This window comes from Cervus canadensis, chromosome 1 (genome assembly GCF_019320065.1).
Source record: "Cervus canadensis isolate Bull #8, Minnesota chromosome 1, ASM1932006v1, whole genome shotgun sequence".
Classification (NCBI taxonomy): domain Eukaryota; kingdom Metazoa; phylum Chordata; class Mammalia; order Artiodactyla; family Cervidae; genus Cervus; species Cervus canadensis.
In genome coordinates, this window is record NC_057386.1 from 11241478 (window position 1) to 11262239 (window position 20762).

At 49.6% G+C, this 20762-nt stretch overlaps 1 protein-coding gene across 2 annotated transcripts in view; it reads left to right on the forward strand.

Moving 5' to 3' along the window:
• The window catches only part of RPTOR (regulatory associated protein of MTOR complex 1), a 314811-nt gene that overhangs the window by 268026 nt on the left and 26023 nt on the right, over positions 1 to 20762 (forward strand). For both annotated transcript variants that reach the window (XM_043462839.1, XM_043462849.1), the window contains exons 18-24: positions 81 to 198; positions 1071 to 1211; positions 1501 to 1659; positions 7639 to 7757; positions 13010 to 13113; positions 13707 to 13890; positions 15065 to 15175. In XM_043462839.1, the coding sequence (XP_043318774.1) occupies positions 81 to 198; positions 1071 to 1211; positions 1501 to 1659; positions 7639 to 7757; positions 13010 to 13113; positions 13707 to 13890; positions 15065 to 15175 (936 nt within the window). The remainder of the gene's footprint in view (positions 1 to 80; positions 199 to 1070; positions 1212 to 1500; positions 1660 to 7638; positions 7758 to 13009; positions 13114 to 13706; positions 13891 to 15064; positions 15176 to 20762) is intronic.

Sequence of the window (20762 nt, forward strand, 5' to 3'; positions counted from 1 at the left end):
TCAGTGCCAGCATGCATGTCTCACTGCTGAGTTCTCTCCCCGCCTCAAGTCAGTGTCGCTGTCTCTTCTCCTCCCGGCAGGAGCTGGTGGTGGCTCTGAGTCACCTTGTCGTTCAGTATGAAAGTAATTTCTGCACCGTGGCCCTGCAGTTCATGGAAGAGGAGAAGAACTACCCGCTGCCCTCTCCAGCCACCACAGGTAGGACCACCGCAGGTATGATGCTGAGGTGGAGCCCGTGCAACTCGCTGGCCCTGGGGCCCTGGTCTGAACTGTCAGCAGGCCCCTCGTTCTGCTGGGTCCTGAGCCCACGTGTCAAGTCCTGGCCACACAGATATCTGCAGTTCTTGTCTTCTCAGAAGAATAGAAAGGACAAGAAAGAGGGCCCCCTTGACCCCCCTGGTTTCTTTCCTTTTTACCCTTTTGGAAATCAAGTCACACAAACCTCGAAGGGTAGGAGCTGCTGCCATAGTGACTGGAGGACGCGCTTTCTTCCCGTCACAGGTCTCACGTCAGTGTCGCATTAGGCAGCTCCTCGTCTCACATTTACTGAATTTATATTTCTTCATCTTGGGCTGCCCCCTCCCCCAGAGCATAGCCATCTCTGCAGAAAAGAGGCCTTGTGATCAGGCATGTGACCATTGCTGGTTTAGTACATCAGGGAAGGAAACGGCCGGCATGCCCTGGTGAGGGGCGGTGCAGGGGAGGCTGAGCCAGCAGACAGCTGTCCCAGCACTGCCCCTACTCTGCCTCTGTTTTGGTTTGGGGGCAGCAGCCGCAGGCAGGTCCCAGAGCACCTGGTGCGAGTCTTGGGGAGACCACTGTGTGTGGGCCCCTGTAGTTGAACTCTCACAAAATGCCAAGCATGGCTCATGGTCACCTGCTCCCGCTCCCCTCACTATGGTCATGACCTTGTCCACCTGACCCTGACACCCATCTGGCAGAGACCCTGTTGAGCTGAAGGGCCCTGCTGTAGAGTCACATCATCCTGGTAGAACCCGCTGTCACATTCTGTCTAGCCGCCTGCGGCCTGAGCCCTCCATTAAGTCTTCTCGCTCCTTCTCTCCTCCCAGAGGGTGGGAGTCTGACCCCTGTGCGGGACAGCCCCTGCACCCCCAGACTGCGCTCCGTGAGCTCCTATGGGAATATCCGTGCCGTCACCACGGCTAGAAACTTAAACAAGTCTTTGCAAAACCTGAGCCTGACGGAAGAAAGTAAGAGCCCAGAGGCTGGGTGCTTGAGTGGGATGGTCATGTCATCTTCTGGGACCTTTTGTTAGATGGTCACCCACCCCACCCCTCCTGCCTACCTGGACGTGAGCAGAAGTCCTGGTTCACTACCAGGGGTGGCCAGTGATTGTCCTGCAGCCCCACTGGGCACACCTAGTCCTAGGCCCCCAGCACCCTTCCCCAGCCCTGTGCCCGGAAGCCCAGCCCCTCCTGCGGGCCAGGAGATGGGGTGGGTGTGTGCTAACTGCCCCCTCTCATGGCGGTGCCCTGCCAGCCGGCGGCTCAGTGGCCTTCTCCCCCGGGAACCTGAGCACAAGCAGCAGCGCCAGCAGCACCCTGGGCAGCCCCGAGAATGAGGAGTACATCCTGTCCTTCGAGACCATCGACAAGATGCGCCGCGTCAGCTCCTACTCCTCCCTCAACTCCCTCATCGGTGAGTCCCACCTCCCCTTCTCCACTGGTCCCCTGGGCACCCCCGGGTTCCAGCCTGGGTGGGCAGTGCTGGGACACACTCAGTGGGAGGAGGGAGTAAGGCTTATCTTGCTGTGGCAGCAGGAACCTCACCCTTGGACGCTGGTCTGACCCAGGCCGTCCAGGGAGCCAGCCTTGTCCTTGGGCAGGCTGCAGGACTCCCGGGACTGCAGAGCAGGATGGTTCTGCCCTCAGGGGACATTTGGGGTATCATGGCCAGAGCAGGGGGTGCTCCCAGCATCTGATAGGTGGTGTGGCCTCTGATGGCACCCAGGGTCCCCCAGAGAAGGCATGTGTGAGGTCCAAGGTCAGAGCCCTGCTCCAAGGGCGCAGACAGCCGTTCCCTACTCAAATTCCCTGGCCAGAACCTCCCTCCCACCAGCCAAGGACCCCGCTCTGTGCTTTCACGTTCAGTCAGTCCAGCAGTTTCCTACTTGACTGCCTGGACATTGACATTTGAGCGAAGGCTCAGAGTGGTCTTGTGTTCTGCCTTGAGTGGGGACCCCCTGGTTCTGCTGCTACGCTCACTGAGAAATGGGAAGTTAGCCCATATCCTCACTGCATAGCCAGCCATAAAGACTTGGACCGGTGTGTCACACCCCACATGTGTGTTTTGTTACCAACTTAAGGGGTTATAGACGAAGTTAAAGAACCCAGAGCCCCTCCCCGTTCCCTGAGCAGGGTTCCCACGAACTCTTAAACGTCACGTCAATGACACCGCACATCCCCTGTCCTCACTCTGCTCTGACAGCTGTGTGTCCATGCTGCTCACCTGAGTCTTGTTTCCTCCCTTTCATGATCTGCTGCAATTCGCTTGTCCATTCTCCTGTTGGTGGACAGTGACCTTACTCTGACTTTTCCTTCTTTCCTCCTTTTTCAAAAAGCAGACTCAGGATTTTTGGCCCCAACTCCACCTCCTGCCCTCCCCACTGCACCTGGTGATGCTGGGCTTCTTGGCCCCTGGGCGCCTCCCCTTGGCTGGAGAGCTTTGCCTCCAGCTACCTCACGGGCTGCTCCTCAGTCCAGTCACAGTCCTGCTCCAGTCACTTTAAAAGAAGCTTTCCAGTCTCCCCCGACCCCAACTCAGAATTGCTTTCTGCAGTCACTCTGCATCTCTCTCCATCTCTCTGCTTTCCTCCTGAGAACTTTTCCCCAGCAGACTTAACGATGTATGTTCCCGTTTATTCTGCCTGGTTCTGTCTCTGACCAGGGATGTCAGAGTCACAAGTGAAGGAACTTTGTCACCTGCCATAGCCCCATCCCCCCACATCCCATGCTGGGTGTACAGTAAGTACCCATAACATGCACAGGCGTGGGCTGCAGCAGACACCCTGCAGTGTGACACACATGGTGTCTGGCTCCATGCAGAAGGAGACTGACCTCAGAGGGCTCCGTTCCAAGGAGGACAAGCTCCTGTGCCCGCCCCCCGACTCCTGGTCCAGTCAGGCTTCCCCATCTTATGTGAGCAAACAGATTCGTCGTGGTGTTGATTTGCATGTCCCTCCATTACAATGAGGTTGAGCTCATGTGTTCATTACCCTCCGCTGCTCCCACACACACCCTCCTGATTGGTTGGTACTGTTTTCATTAGTGTTCAGTTCTTGGTGGTTTGCTTGTTTCCATGTTACTCTCTCTGCCTCTTGGCATCACATGACAGTGTTTGATGTTTCTGACTCACCAGTGTCATGATCTGAAGGGGCAGTTCAGTTCAGTTCAGTCACTCAGTCATGTCCGACTCTTTGCGATCCCATGAATCGCAGCATGCAAACAGGCCTCCCTGTCCATTGCCAACTCCTGGAGTTTACTCATACTCATGTCCATCGAATCAGTGATGCCATCCAGCCATCTCATCCTCTGTCGTCCCCTTCTCCTCCTGCCCCCAATCCCTCCCAGCATCTGAAGGGGCAGGGCAGTCCAAATGTGCTTGCCATCAGAAGACATGAGACCAGTCTTCTGCTGGCCCTAGAAAGGACTCAGGACTAATTCTACAAGATGCGTCTCCCTGGGGCCCATAAGAGTCTGGTAACTGTAAGGTCCAGAGCTAGTTGGTACCACCACGCCACCCCTGCAGTACATCCCGGAAAAGGGGATCCTTTTTTCCTTGGTGCTAGCTTGGGGGTGTAAGGGGTGAAGTGTCGGTGTTCCATTTGAGGCCACATGAGCTCAGAGGACACAGCCCAGCCCTCCCACCCCAGCCACATTCCATGTCCTCTGGGGACTTGAGAGCCTCCTCACTGATTCTTTCCTCCACACAAAGCCTGGTTCCTGAACATTTTTTTACTGGAGAAAACTGAATTTTATCTGTATATGGTTCAGATCTTTGAAAACTTCAGTGGGCAAGTTTCACAATGAGCTGGAGCTGGAAGGAACACTAAGAAGAAGTAACTGTGGGCCAGAGTGGATGTCCACCTGGAAACGTGGTGCTTACATAAGTGTTTAAAATTCATAACCTACACAAAATCCCGTTACTGGTAGCATTCGCCTGTTGAAAGCCAGTTTTTTTCTTTCATTTCAACCAAAGAACAATCTCTTTAGCAATCTCTTTAGCCTCTTTGACTGAATATTGGAAAAGAGTTTTCAAAACCATGGCAACCTAGGACGTCCACTTATTCTCATCTTCTCCCAGAAGACTAGCCCCTCCCAGGCTCCCCCTTCCCCCCACTGTCTCCAGAACACTCGAGGTCTCACCTGCCGAGGGAAGTGCTGTCCCCCCACCGCGGCAAAGGCTGATCGCACGTGTCTCCACATGCCTGAGCGTGTCTGCCCAGCGTCTGTGAGTCTGCACTGGGACCTGACTGTGTCACCACCTTCTGAAATCTTCTTTGGTGTCTCCCTCTGTGTGTGCCTCACCCACTCAGCCATTTAGCCCAAACTCTGTGTGTGTCCCCAGTCAGTTCTTTCCATTTCTGGGCCCCCCACCCCAGGACTGGGCATCAGCTTTTCGCTCCCCACCACCCGTGCAGAGCAGACCCCCCCCACACCATCATTCGCTCTGCACAGACCACCACCCAGCTGACACCATCACAGAAATTCATTTCCTATAAAGTCCAAGCTGTGGCCAGCACTCAAGGCCTTCCTACTGAGAGCTGCCTGGCCTTCACCATAGCCCCGCCCATTGCACACACCGCCCAGACCAGCCGCTGGCCCCTGTGTGGGGCCTGGGCACCTCTGCCTTTACTCCCCTCCTGCACCCCCTCTCCACACAGCAGTGTCGCCCATTCCTCTCCACCCTGACTTTCTGTGGCGTCTCAGGAGGTCCCTGACCCATCAAGTGCCTTCACGTTACACACTTAACCTGCAGCATCACATCAGGCTATGACATTGCTGTCTTAATCAACAGGTTTGGTAAAGCTGCTATTTCTTGCTCTCCTGTGTGGCAGGCAGCCTCTCCTCCCTTCATCACCTGCCCTGCTTTCCCTCACCTGTCCACCCGTTGCCCTTGTGTCCCTCTCTCCCTCCCTCCATCTCTCCCTCTCTGAGCCTCACCCCATTCCGATGTCCAGAGTGGGGGCAGGAAGGCCTCGTGCTGTGTCTCATCTTGTCCCTCAGGTGAGATGGGGTGGGAGGAGCCTTCTGAAAGAGTTGTATAGATGCATTGCCCAGTCTACCCAGGGCTCCGTCCAGTAAGCAACGGAGAGGTGGGCAGGATCCTCCCAGAGGGGCTCAGAGTCAGGGTTATGAAGAGGGGAAATGGAGAAGGCCCAGATCCAGGGGCTGATTCCCAGGGAGGCGCCTGGCCCAGTCTTGCGATAGAAAGTCAGGGTCAGTGACCCCCAAGACCCAGACAACAGGTTACAAGTGACATCTCCTGCCTCCAAGAGGCTCCGCCTTCCTTCTCCAAGCTGCCCTGCCCGCCCCTAGGGACTCTGGGACCCAGAGTTGGTCACAAAGCTGTGAGCAAATTTTCCTATGCCCAGTGCCATTTAGAAAGTTGTGGCCATTGCTCTGAAAAATAAATCCTAAAACCATTAGTTATGATCCTTTATTACTTTTAGTCTAGACTTGAAAATAGGCTCTCAGCACTCATGGGGAGTTTAGTGAGCGCCAGACACGGTGCCCTGTCTGAGCTCGCTCAGCCCAGCAGCACCCACCATACTCCCCCATCTCCCGAGGGGCTGCACTCGGGGGGTCCGAGCTCTGTGCTGCATAAACTCAGAACTTCCCCATTTGGGACAGCAGGTGTAAAACCAGGACAGTTCACAAAACAGAGAAGCTGAGAGGGGGTGGTCAGCACCAGGAGAGCAGTGATGGGGGGATGGCAATTCCAGGCTCCTGTTCTGTTTTTACTAGTAAACCATATACCATTCACTGTGGTCAAAGTCAGTGATGAAAATTAGATTTTTTGTTATTCCCTGTTGGACATGAATCTGAGATAGTGAAGGATGGGGAGCCTGGAGTGCTGCAGTCCATGGAGTCACAAAGACTCGGACATGACTTAGCGACTGAACAACAACAAATTGAATCAAAAACAGTGATATCAAAGTTGAAATCTTCTGCAGGAGAGTCAACAACAGTAATAAAAACAGATGTATTTAAGTGAACGGTACCCCTTTCTCAGTGCACAGTGCCAATCCTGTACCCCTTCTGCATGTTCATGCCAGAGGCCCCTTGATTAAGGTTCTCATGGGCCCCTTGGCCCCCACTGTTCCCTTCCTTTCCCGGTCTCCCTGTTACCACATGTCTGTCATCAGTAGTCAAGCAGACAGTTACTGTGCCCGTCACAGCCTCTGTCACATGGGGAAGCTGCTGCCCTGGTCAGTCTGAGCTCAGAAACGACAGAAGAGAGGTTTGTCCAGTGGCTGTGCTGAGCATGAGGGGTCTTTGTAGGAACGTCCCATCCATGGACCGCTTCTCCTGACTGAGTGAGCCACATCCATGAACGAGCTCCACCTCGTTCCCCCTGGCGTTGTGCATCAGGGCTGTGCACAGAGCGAGTGTGAAATCCTATGGCCAGAGTGGTGGGAGAGGCCTCCCAGGCCCCAGCCTGTCGGAGGTCAGCCTGTGCAGGCAGTGTGCTCCTGCAGAATCATTCAGAGGCCATGGCAGCTGTTGGCACCTTTTCCCACAACGAGGGTGAAAGGATAAGGTAATGGGAGTTTTTGTAAATGCTCCCTGGAAGGTATTTTGTCTGTAGTAGTCGCCTGAGGAGCAAGGCCACACGCACACACAAGTGAGAGGTCAGCGTCCTCCAGCTCCATCACACTGCAAACAGGAACCACAGTCCCTGTGGAAAGGAGGCTGGGGCCATGCCGCCTCCCATTATGAACGAGGTGTCGGGCGCAGCAAGCCAGGACTTGTCCATAAGCATGGACGTGGGGCATACAAGAGAAACTGACCTTTACTCTGAACCTTCATTTCCAGTCTCTCTTCTGTGATTTGAATGTCTTATAAAACTCATTCCCTTTAAACAATGGTGTCCATCAAGAAACGCTGTTTTCCAGTGGCTGTTCTTGTACTTAAATTCTTCATAACTAGAGGGACTTCCTAACTAGGGGCTGGCCGGTCAGATGACATGTGATCACAACTTGTTTGAAATCCTCTTTTACTCCCTGTCATTGAACAAGCATTTTCTTTTCAACAAACCAATTGTCTAGCTTCCCCCAAGTAAGGATGCAGTGGTATGTGGCTGTCTTCCTCATCCAGGCCTGCAAGGAAGTCCTGCCCCTTTCTAACTTTTCCTTTCAGAAGGATCTAGCCGCCAAAGGTGAAACTGTGATCAAGCCTGTTCACCACCTAGAATTTCTGAATCTCGGGCTCCTTAGCAGATAACAAAACCAGAACTTCCCATAATCCCAGCTTTTTTAAGTGTCCACCCCCAATGCATGCTTAGGTCATCAGAAGAGGGAGCTATCCCAAAAGCACCACTCCCCCTCCACCCACCCTCCCAAGCACACAATGGCAGCTCCTTGTTATTAAAACAGCTCCTGTTTCTCTTTCCCAGGAGTTTCATTCAATAGTGTTTACACTCAAATTTGGAGAGTCTTGCTGCATCTGGCTGCGGACCCCTATCCAGATGTTTCTGACTTGGCTATGAAAGTGCTCAACAGCATTGCCTACAAGGTACGTGTGAAGGGCGCTCTTCACAAAGCTCTCAAGACCCTGGTTTTCAGTTATGAATATTCATGCAGAGAACTCCAGGCACGATCAGGTCTTCACCATGGTTTAGAAACTTCAAACAAGCGTTTTGAATCCAGAGGTTCACAAACTCCATGTGCACGTAGCTTGTGTTGGGGCATGTGTCACTGCTTCTGCTTACCCACATCAGGGCAGCAGATCAGGTGGGGACTTCTGTGTGACCTGTAGCGACGTCCTCTCTTCCATTCCCAGCACCAGTATCGTGCAGCTTCCCTTATTCACGACCATTCTGACGAAAGGAAACTCTTCCAAGAACCAGCTTTTGGTTTCATTAGTACAGTTGACTCCTGAACAAACACAGGGGTTAGGGGCACCAACCCTGACCCCCTGCAGCCTTTGTTATCCACATCTCCGCATCCTTGGATTGTATGCTACCACAGTGGGTGTTTATTGAAAAACACATGTGTTTAAGTGGACCTGTGCAGTTCAAATCCATGCTGTCTGAGGGTCAGCTGTGTTTCTCTGTTGTTTTTCATTCTCCATTGTATTGATACCAGCTTTTAGCTTTGTTGCTTCATTTCTTCTGCTTACTCTGTTCAATTTTCTCTTCTGATTCTAGTTTCTTACAATGGAAGCTTAGGTCATTGATTTCAGTCCTTTCTTCTTTAGGGACTGTAAACTCTCCCAGTTCTTGTGAGCTCTGGGAATTGACTTTTCAGTGGTTTTTTTCCCCACCCTTAAGGGTTTTCATCCCACCCTCAAGCAAAAAGTAATCACAGATTCAAGGAGCCTACCCTGTAGACCCTGGAAGCCCTCTCCTCTCTGCCCTGCAGATTCCATCCACCCCAGCGTCCATGCTGCTCCTGTCTGTCCCCTCTGCTTGCTGCACAGCCAGGCTATCTGGGTGCCCTTCCCCCACCACAGCCAGGTCTGTGGGAACTGCCTGCAGGCCAGGAGCTAGGCAATGAGTTCCCTTCTGTCAGAGACCACAAGCCTGCAGTACCCAGTGTCCGAAAACAGCTGTTTCTTTTTTCCCAGCTGGTCATGGCAACCCACTCCATTTATCTTTTATATTTTGTCCTACCTCCTTTCGAAGACAATAGGCTGCTTTTCTGGGCGCCTGATGTCCTCTGCTAGCAATCAAAAGTTGTTTTGTGCAGTTTGTTCAGCGTTCAAATGTTCTCTTGATGAATTTGTAGGGGAGAAAATGATCTCCCCGTCCTGTTCCTCCACCATCTTAGCTCCTCCCCCACAACCCACTCCAGTATTCTTGCCTGGAGAATCCCATGGAAAGAGGAGCCTGGCAAGCTATGGTCCATAGGGTCGCAAAGGGTCAGACATGACTGAAGTGACATAGCACAAATGCACAGCATAGTCTTTTCGTGACTAGAATGATAGGATGCAGCAATAATGAATGCCATAAAGAAGTCATTCGTTATAGCATTTTTGAAGATTTTTGTAACTTTTTGATTAAATTTTAGGCTTACAGACAAGTTGCAAGAAGAGTACAGGGAACTGTCATCCCTTGTCACAGTTTACTTGCTGTGTCTCCATCCTCATCCGACCCTAATCACTATCCAGGGGTCGTCCACAGGCTGCCAGCTACCTGAGCACACGTGGCTCGTAATGTTACTTGCAGCTTCACTCCTGGTCCATTATCTTTTCTAAACTGGTTATCAAGCCGTCCCATTTGCTGCCACCTCACTGGGGTTAGCCTCCCACTTAGCCCAACCTCCTGCAGCACCTGGCCTCCTGCTGACACCATATTTGTGTGGTGTTCGATTCCTTCACCAACATTTTTCTTCACTGGTGAAGTCTTTTCCGGGCTGTCTTTTCCTTTTCTTGTCTGGCTATTATTTCACCTCCTGGTAGCATCACAAGTAGTAATAACACAGCCTTGTCATGTACCCAATTTTAAACTGCTGTAGCAACCAAGCTCATCTTCTTCCTTGAAGGAGCAGTGAGGATATTGCAGGACACATCCTAGGTTTATCCCCAGTCTGTGGTCACACGTGTGGCTCTCTCTGGAAGCAGAGACTCCCAGGTCCACAGTGTTCACTGCACTTCCTGCCTGTGGGCACTGCCAGCCTCATGCAAAAGTGCTGGGCATTACTGTTGGCCCTCTCAGGATCACTGGGTGGTTTATTTCACACGGACCTCCCCTTGACCCCAGTGAGCCCCTCGCCCACTTTCTTCATCATCCTACTGCATGACTAGCTACAGAGGCACCTGAATGCTCTTCCATCCTCAGGGAGTGGGGAGTCTTCTCCATGTCTATAGAAAAGAGGCCAGTGAATTAAGTTTTTTCGTTCTGTAATACAAAACTGAGAAATAGTCCAATCAGCTCCTTTTTCAACTAAGAATAGGATTGATTGAAAATTAAACTTTTCTAAAATACATGTTTGTTACAGCATATTAGGGTCCGTGCCCAAGAGAGGGAGGAAGTACAGTCTTGAGGAAGGAAATAGAGGAAAGGAAGGCAGTCCCAGCAAAAGGCATAGTGGGACTCAAGTGGGCATCTGTGAAAATGAAGCCTCCCCTCTGTGCCCAGTCCTGACCTCACTGATGCTGGTTCTCCTCCTGCAAGGCCGAGGATTGAAGGAGCCCAGGCCTCCAGGAGTGGGGCTCTGCCAACTACTGGCCAGTTCATCACAGTCACCACCATTGCTTGAAGTGAATTCTACCTGGGATTTCTTAGAGTCCAAAAAGAAGGTTTACATTATTTATCTAGGAAGTTTGGTTTACAGAAAAATTCCTTTCTAGATAAATAGAGTCATGTGTTTCATAGATCTCCACTCTCAGTGCTCTAGCATCCAGGTCCTCTGCCTCAAGTTAGCCCAGAATTAACTGTGAACCATCCTTTGGGGAGTCACTTTCAGTCTCTTCCAGTCTCTTCCAGTCACTTCACACACAAATCCAGATCCTTGGTGTGCAGTTAACAGGGACTTCTCTGAAACACTCCCTCCTCCGAGAGAGCAGCCAAAAGCCTCCATTGGTGTCCTAAAGCCTGACTGTGTCAGGATCCATTTGGGAAACTCCTGTCCACGTCACCCTCGTCTCTGTAGGGTGTTTGCCCTGAATTAGACTTTCCCAAGTTCTTGTGAGGCAACATGTTTCTGGGAGAAGATCTGCAGAGTAAGAAAGTGCTCAGAGCTGGAGACAAAGTAGGCGTCTTACTGTGGCCCAGGCTCCCATGACAGAGACCGCCCCCATTAGCTGCAGGGGGGCAGGGAGCACAGGTGGGGCTGGTGTGTGCACACTTGTGTGTGTCCCTGCAAATTGTTTCTATTTGCACTGGGCTAAGAGGATACATCTGAGCTAGAATCTGACTGTTAACAAGATGTTTGCCGCCCTCTGAAGAGTTGGCCTGTAGCTGTGACCACCACCTCCCACCACTGCCCTTCCTCTTCTGGACTCAGCACTTGCCTTGGCCCTTCATCAAGCCCATCTGCTGGTCCAGTGACTCCAGTGCAGCATCATAGAAGGGAAAATGACAGGACACCTCAACACCCTGAGACCCATGGGCAAATATCCTCATGGTTGATGATGCTCCCAGCAGGGTCCTAAGGTCTCACAGACCCATGCTCCATCCTCCTTTGTAACAGCCCAAACCTGACACCCAGCAGGCACACCCGTGTTTCTGTGTTACCCTTTCCTGACTATATGCTCTCTGTGAAACGGCAACTGCGACCACCCCAGAAAGGAGCCTCTCTGGAGGGTATCTCCCACACCTGCTGCCTGAGCAGCCTCTGCCCACACCAAGCCCACAGACAGGTGGGTCTGCGTGACCACTGCCCACTCAGGCTTACCACTGCAGCTCTGCAGCAATGAATGTTTGCTGCGCAAATAAGAAACTTTAGGCGAAAATGCGTCATCTAAGCCTGAAACCCTACAATCGATCACCAGTCATAGGGCTTCCCCAGCCAGTGGCATGCCCACCTCTCAGGATTTCTAGAACAGATGCAAAACTAGAGCTGTGTGCAGCAGCCATCGGTGTGAAGTGCATTGAAGAAACATGGCTGTCTTTTTTGCCCTCAAGGCCGAGAGAGAACAAGCCAGGGTTCTGCCGCCTCCACCCCTGGAAAGAGTGGGGAGGCTAAGTCAGTCACCCCCAGCCCACACCTTCTTTCCTTTGGAGCCTCCTTGGATGGGAGCCTTCAGGGTGGGGGTCCCTGGGGAGATGGCTCCGTGGGCTACAGCTCAGGCAACAGCAGATCCTCTGGGCTTGGGGAGCCTTTGAAAGGTCGTGGATTCTGCTAAAGTCTGCATTTCAAGCCAAAGTCTTTCTCCATCACTTCCCACTGATTTCCTGGAAATTTTGAGAAGGCACCTAGTTTCTTAGCTTAAATTTGTTTTCTCCTTTTAGACCTCTTAAGGGATCATTTGGCTCTCAGTCTTTGTTGGGGTTGTGTGTGTGTGTGTGTGTGTGTGGAGGTCAAATAATTTAAACCAGAGCAAAACAAACATGAACAATACAACTTTTATAATTCAGAAAACTAAAAAACAGCCTTTTAATAGGCTGGTTATGATCCAGTTCTAGCTGTTTTCATTTCAAAGTGAAGGCTTATCTGGAAAACATTGATATTATGTTGGTGGTTTTGTTTTCTATAATTTCTACCTGTGGGCTGAACATAAATATGGCCTCCCTAACTGCCAAGAGAATAATCCAGAATGGGAGGGTCCTCCGTGAGTAGCCAGTCCAGGGTTCTCCTGGAGAAGGTGATCATGGGAGAGAGGGCACAGATATGGGTCTCATCTCTATTCACAAAGTGCTGACCCCAAGGGGTTGTTTTGAGCCTGCCCTGAAATACAAAAGAACAGTGAGGCTAAGCCTGCGCGGGCTACTTCTGGCGTGCCAGCTCTGCCCAGGAAGCTGCTCCATCCAGGGGAGCTCCTGCCCCAGTGGGAGCCTGGGCGTGCCCAGTCCTCATTAGTCACGGTGCAGTTTTGTCAGTGTTTGTCACGTGGGTGCGTGGGCGCGGGGGGGATGCATCCCTGGAGCCTCACTGGAACAGATGAATACCTTTCAGAAGAGCTACAGAATATCACTTTATCTCCAGGGTGACATTTTGGGGGAAATTTTCAACTAGGCCCGTCCATTCCTGTGAGATTTCCTCGGCCCAAAGCCCTTTTCTGTGACTTTGAAGCCACTCAAAAGCAGCCACCAACCTGTGCTTGTCTTGTAGCCTCAGATCGTCACAGTGACCACCCCCCTCACTGTCCCTTTGCTCCTTCAGGCCACAGTGAACGCCCGGCCTCAGCGCATCCTCACCACCTCCTCCCTCACACAGTCGGCGCCCGCCAGCCCCACCAACAAGGGCATCCACATCCACCAGGCGGGGTGAGTGGTGGGCAGCCTGCTCCCCAGGGTCTGGGGAGGTTCCTGACACAGCCTCCCCACCCCTCTGTCTGAAGATTCTCTCTCACTTACCTGAGCCCCTCCTAGAATCCTTTCCTACCTTCATCTGCACAACTGTTCAGCAAAAGCCGAACTGAACCTGACTCCATTCAGGATTTTATCAGAGAGGGTCCATGTCTTCCAACAAGTGACCAGCAGGTTGGAACCCTCCTCTTAATCAGTGTTCACAGGGCTGTGCACTGGATCCTAGGGGAGCACATGTGCCCTGCACCCTCCTAGGGCTGACTCACAGTCCTGACCAAGCTTGCCTCTGGCTGCACTGGTTTTCAGGGGAGGATGGTTCTTAGAACCTGTACTTAGAATGGTTCTTAGAAACTGGAAGGGGTCATTAATTCACCAGCAGCAGTTCAGTTTTGGAAGTCACATCAGCAAGTCAGGTGATTGAGACTGTTCCAAGCTGGTGACCCTCAGCCCATTCCCAGGATCTGGGGGTGAGTGGGACCAGCGGAAGTTGCTTGGGGTTTGGTGTCAAAGGAATGGGCTCTGGCTCATAGTTTCTTCTTCCCTGACGGCAGAGGCTCCCCTCCAACATCCAGTGCAAGCAGCTCCAGCCTGACCAATGATGTGGCCAAGCAGCCGGTCAGCCGAGACCTGCCTCCAGGCCGGCCAGGCGCCACAGGCCCTGTGGGGGTGCAGTACACGCCCCACTCCCACCAGTTCCCCCGGACGCGGAAAATGTTCGACAAGGGCCCAGACCAGGTACAGATGTGGCTCTAAACACTAACTTCCATCAACATTCAGTTACACCCCATAGGTGGGTGTGGTCTCTGCAGCTAAGTTGAAGGAGTCTATTCAGGAGAGGGAGGAATTGGCGCCTTTGTTTGTTAGGATTGCCAGAAAACATACTAGGGTGGACTCACAAGCTGGGCCTTGTGTCTTGTCGAGACTGCTTGCTGCTATCCTGGCCAAGCGGACACAATATAGAGAGGGCATTCTGGATACACCAAGGATGCATCTCAGCTCACCAATGACCAGTGATTTTAACAGAAAGGTCACAGCAGCCTGCAGGCTGACTTTGGAGCTGGAGCAGGTGTTGAGGGTGGACAGGTGTCCACACCTGCTACTAGCCCCACCCACCTGGCTTCGGAGCCGCCTGCTCCCCTCGCCTCAATGGCTGAGGAACAAAAATGGCCATAGGCACCCAGTGCCAGGTTTAGCCTCCCAGCTGGACTCTGCCTGAGTCAGCCAGGCAGGAGTGGCTGACCCACGATCCGTGAGTCCGGGTCCAGCAGAGCTGCAGTTCCCCTGGCAGGTGGGAGGTAAGACTTTATTGCTGACCCCATCTCTCTGGGTAGCAGAGACTCCTCTCTGAAGCACTTCTCATGCCCTGTCATGTGCAGTGAGGCCAACCCCTGCTCCGCCAGCCCAGCCCACATTGGTTCTACAACAGGGAACAAACTGGCCCACCACCCCACCACAGCACCAGGTATTTTCAGTTTAAATGTTTAGAAGTCCCAGATGGCCCCAGCTCTGCTGCGCCCTTGTCCAGGAGCAGGGCCAAGGTCCTGAGTGTATGACTGGCCCAGTGGGAGCGACAAGCCCAGGGACCAGGCGGCAGAGGCCCTGTGGGGCTGCTAGACCCAGCGCTGAGGACCAGTGTCAGGCTCTGCAGCCCAGCCTACCTCGGCTGTTTCCAGGGGACTCTCTGCCTCTTTGCGCAAACTCAGAGCCCTGTCTTGACAGTCAGGCTTCCTTGGTCACCAGGACGCAGAAGTGAGGGGCCCACAGAGATACTGTCCTCAGAAACCTGACCACTGACACCTATGCCTTGGTCTCCAGAGAGAGACTATCTCGAGCTCACAGAGATGGTTGGGGTTGACATGACTAACTCTGTTTCTGTCTTCTCCTCTCCTTTTTTCCAAATGCCCCAAAGACCACTGACGACCCAGATGATACTGCTGGACACAAAAGTTTCATCTCGGCCACGATGCAGACGGGGTTCTGCGACTGGAGTGCGCGGTACTTTGCCCAGCCTGTCATGAAGGTAGCCATGCGTCGTCAGCTCTCAGGGTTTAAAGCCAGAATTCCCCAGCCTGCACTGCTGTCATCTCCTCAGCAAGCGAGCACGGGCCTCCAGAGCCCCGACCTCAGGCCAGGGTGTCTGAACCCTTCTGCTCTGAGCTCAAGGTCTGATCCCCACTGGCTTGCTCACTGTGACCCTCAGGGGCCGTGGCTCCTACCAGCCCACGCGCTATTGTGCAGGCCTGGCCCTGAGCCATGGAGTGGGGCAGGCACAGGGCCCTGTCATGCCCACTGGCCTCCTGTTCCACCGAGCGTGGCTGTTAAGGGGACACCAAACAGCAAAAGAAACTGGTCTCACTTACCTGCCTTTCTGAGCTTGCCAGTATAAAATGTGTCATTTTGTCTTGATTGGCAAGGTCACCCAGGAGCCCCCCAGGCTTGAGCCGCTCCCGGCTTCAGGGACTGTCAGACTGAGCTAGCTAGCTAGGGCTAATCTGACTCATTCTGGGACACTGCCTTCCAGGTTTGATGACAGGACATGTCCTTTCACTGCAGACTCGGGCCACACACTCAGGGAGTCGGGGCGGGACACGGCGGTGCTGTCAAACAGAATCTTGGTGCCCATCTTTTTGCAGGGAGCACTGCAGGGGCTCATTTTAGACTTTGATGGTCTAAAGCACGTTCTTACCTTCCTCTCCCCTCATAGATAATGGAAAATTGAAAACTGCAGCTTATTCTTACTTGTATATTGAGCTATATATCCAAGAAATTTCCAGGAAGAGTGTTTGGACTGTATTACAGCTTTTTTCTTACTTTCCTGTTTCCCTGTAGTGATACTGGCTTTTGCCAATTACAACACAGAATAATGGTTGTCAGTGCCTGAAGCAGGTGATAAAGGAAAAGCAGTCTCCCAGTAGCAAAAACTAGAATCCATGTAAACATCCAGCAGGAGGAAAATGGTTAAAGAAGGTTGAAGTACTTGATATGATACTACTGGAGCTACTGAAAAATAAAGCTTTGAAATTAGTAACTTAAGAAAATGCTCATAACAAAATTTCCTTAAAAGGGAAAAAAAACAAGACATAAACTGGCCACAAGATGGCCAGAGTTTCCACACTTAGCACACAGTACCTTTATAGTCTGGAGTTGGAAATGGTAACCCACTCCAGTATTCTTGCCTGGAAAATTCCATGGACAGAAGAGCCTGACAGGCTACAGTCCATGGGGTCACAAAGAGTTGGACACAACTGAGTGACTGAGCAAGCACCTTTATATCAGGGAAAAAATACATTAAAGAAATGATCCCAAGAGATCACTGAGACCTGTTATAGTCAACCAAGTGTGTTGTCCACACCTGGGTCAACCTGCTCCCACTGATCTCTCGGGCTTCTCTGACTAAGGATGGAGAGAGTGGGCAAACACGAATTTGTCCCAGGAGAGGGTTCGTTGCTGGTGCCGTGGGTAGCAAGTCATCCTTTAGATCTGTGGCACATACTCTCTGCTTTGAAGTTAAGAGGGGTGAGTCTAGTCTAGTAGTAATAGTCGCTCGGAATCCGTGATACAGTCTTCTGCTTCAGGCAAGTGTGGTCAAGCGACACAGACTCTAGGTGGCTGGTCCACCATCTCACTGAAACTGCAGTGACTGTAAATCACAGAAGCTGCTTGGTAGGACACTGAGCGGCTGTTCCCAGTCTCTGGGCATGCCTGTTCTCCGTTCTGCCTGTGGGAAGAAGTGGCATAGATAATCCACAACGCATTTTTTTTGAACATAGAAACAAACTTGACTTTTCCCTAAGGATCTGCTTTCCTTTCTTCAGCATCAGGTACTTAGAACACAGGTGCCCGGCTCCTTGGGCGAGGGCTGCCATTTGTGGGGACCCCTACATATGTGTTTACGTGTTTCACTCAGGTGCAGACCCATAGCCAGCATCTGCTCTGGGGCTGAGCCATGCCTCCCTTTTTTTCACCAAGTTCCCCTGTCTTTGTGCTCCTCTGTGTGTGTTCTAGCTGGGAGTATGTCTGAGAATTCCCGCTGGGGAGGGTCCTGCGTGTCGCTAGCCTGGAGGAGACAGAGGCTGTGAGCCCAGTGGTCTGTCCCAGTGCATCATGCTGACTCCCAAAGTGGACCCTGCAGTGCAATGAGGGGAGAAGTGTCCCCGCAGGGTGAAGTCAGCTTTCACTGCGGAGCCCACGCGAGCCAGGAAAACAGTTGCTGCATGCATGTTCTGTCTGACTCGCCATGTTTGCGATAACAAACTCCCATTGGATATAGCTTGAAATGACAAGCTCGAGGTGTTATGATTGAAAATGAAGTTCTTACAGTGAGTTTTGTCTGTAATCCCTGTTGGCAACTTAGCGTGCTTAGGACTCAAGTGATTTTTCTTTTACTTTAATTAGAGACCTTTTCCAAACTTCAGAAGAGGACATGTTTAATTTCATTGCTTTTTAAAAAAAATTTTATTACTTTTTCCAGGTGGTATTCATAAGGGCCTTCTTTTATTAATTTAATTAATCATTGAATGACACGTTTGTGCAATAAAATGCATTAGGAACTTTTTTATTACCCTGTTTCATATGCAAATTAAAGATAGCTCAAGGCTAGGATTGTACCTCAAAAAGGACAGAAGAACCCCAAACTCTAAATCACTTCAGAGGTAAGCATAGGAAACTACATTTTCACCAGATAACATAATTATGCCCAATATTTACAATCACGTGCAACTAATGGTTAGTGGGATTGAATACTCAAAACATGACTGTAATGACAGTTTTTACTGACTTTTTATCGGTTCACAGTCAGATTTCTTACAGGTCTGTGTGACCAAAAAGAACTACATTCTGGACTATTCTTCAATTGATGGAACAACCTCTCTCTTCGTTGGTTTGGTTTCCGGAGTTCATATCTTACTTTAGGAAGGATATTAAAAATGGTCTGTCATGTGCTTAAAAAGAAGAGGCATGTTGAAATTTGTTCTGATTATAAAAATAATATGAATTTTTTTTTCATTCTCAAGTTGGTAAATTTTGAAGATTGATTTCTAGCAAGAGGATGGATTACCGGGGGGTATAGGGTGATAGAAAGTCTCACACACTATGGGTGGCTGGTGAAATATTAGCTTGGTATAGGGCAGTTCAGTAGTAGCTATCCAAGCTATAAATGGGTAGGTCCTGGAAACCAGCAGTTGGAGAAGGAAATGGCAACCCTCTCCAGTATTTTTGTCTGGAAAATTCCATGGACAGGAACCTGGTGGGCTACGGTCCATGGCACTGCAGAGTCAGACACAACCGAGCACAGCACAGAAACCAGCAATCCCACTCTGAGAAGCAGATCGTAAAACCGCTGCTGTACCTGGATATGTGATAGCTTGTGTCAAGAAATGCTGTTACAGATTATTTGTAATAACAAAAAGTTTGAAAACAATAAAGAACATTTGTAAGGAGACAGTTAAAAATGATTCATCTGTGTAGTAGACACAGACATTAGTCAGTGAGCTTCATCTCTGTGTGAGGCCTTGATGGGATGTCCTTGATATAGTAGGTCAAATAACACAATGGTCCACAGATGTTGTGGTTCCATAGATTTGTGTTAGCGTCAAAAGAAGCTTAGAAGGTGACTCTTCATGTGGTAACTTCTAGAAGATAGGACTGGAATCAGGGCAAGGGACTGTCCTTTTTACATTATATACTTCCAGCACTTTGAATTTTTTAAAAAGAACAATTGTTTGTTTCATAATTCAGGACAGATTAAAATACAACATTTAATTACAAAAAGAACTTTATAAAAAAAGAAGAGTGAATACTTCTTGTACTTCCATTTCGTTGTACGGAGGCAGCATTACTCTGTTACCAAAACCAGTCAAAGACATTAAGAGAATAAAAATCTACAAGTCAGTATTCTTCATGAACATGAACCCAAAATCCTTAACATAATATTCATAAATAAAATGCAGCAGTACATAAAATAGATTCTACACTGGTGACCAAGTGGATTCTATCCCAAGAATGCAGAGTTGATTCAGCACATTTAAATTAATCCTATAACTGACTGGATCAACAGACTAAAGAAAAGCCATATGATCATCTCAGTAGCTGCAGAAAAAGGATTTGATGGAATTCAGCAGCCATTCAAAATAAAAACTCCTAGCCAACTAGGAATAGAAGGAAACTTCCTTACTCTTCTACTGGGTGCCTACAGAAAACCTACAGTTAACATATTTTCACTGATAAAAGACAGTGCTTTTTCTCCAAAATCAGGTATAAGGCAAAGATGTCTGATCTTACTATTCCCATTCAGCATCCTCCCAGAGGTCCTAGACAGTAAGGCAAGAAAAGAAAATGTGTACACATGGGAAGGGTGAAATAAAACTCTATTCACAGACAATATTTTATGTATAGAAAACCCTAAGTAATCTGAAAGATGCTGCCAGAATAGGTGAGTTCAGTAAGATTGCAGTATACAAGGTCATTATACAAAAATCTGTTTATTTCTGTATGAACAATTGGAAATTACAATAACATCCAAAAAAAAAAAAAATCATGGAGTACTTAACTTAGCTACAAATCTAAAAAAAAAAAAAAGCAAAATCCAAATGGTGAAAAATGAAAATCATTGATGAAAAAAATTCATGGGTTGAAAGACTATGAAGTTCAGATGTCAGTTCTCCCTAAACTGATGTATATAGAGCAATGCAGTCTGAATCCAAATCCCAATAGACCTTTTCTTTTCTTTTTTTAAAATTTATTTATTTTTAATTGGAGGGTAACTGCTTTACAATGTTGTGTTGGTTTCTGCCATATATCAACATGAATCAGCCATAGGTCTACGTATGTGCCCTCGCTCTTGGACCTCCCTCCTGGCTTTTTCTTTTTAATCAACAAGCCTATTCTACAATTTATGAGGAAAAACAAAGAAGCTAAAGTAACCAAAACAGTTTTGAAATACAACAAAGTTGGAGGAGTTTTGCTGCCTGATTTCAAGATTCACCATAAAGTTAAATAATCAAGACATGGAATTGGTGAGAGGACAGACTCATGGATCAACGGGACAGAACAGAGTCCAGAAATAGAGTCACATCAGTACATCCCATTGATTTTCCATGGAAGTAAGAGAACTCTTCAGTTCAATGAAAAGAAGGTGGGCTTTCCAGCAGAGTGGCACCATGGTAATTGGACACCCATTTGCCAAAGTAGAAATTCAATCACTCACTCACACCTTGTATAATAACTCACTCCTAAAATGTGAAGCTTGGAACCATGAAACTTCTGGAAGAAAATCTTTCTGACCCTAGGTTAGGCAGTAGTTTCTTTTTTTTTTTTTTTCAGTAGTTTCTTTAATGAGGCACAAAGAGCACAGGCCACGCAAGAAAAAGTGGCAGATTGATCTTCACCAAAAATCAATATCTGCTTTTTGAATAATCCTGTTAGGAACGTGAAAGCATGAGCCACACACCAAAAGAAAATTAAAAAACACATATCTGATTTAAAAAAAAATCTTGTATCCAGTATATATAAGGAATACTCAAAATTCCATAATAAGGAAACAAGTGGCCCTGTTAAAAACAATGGTCTAAAGATCTGCAGACACTTTACCATAAAAAGTACCCAGTCAG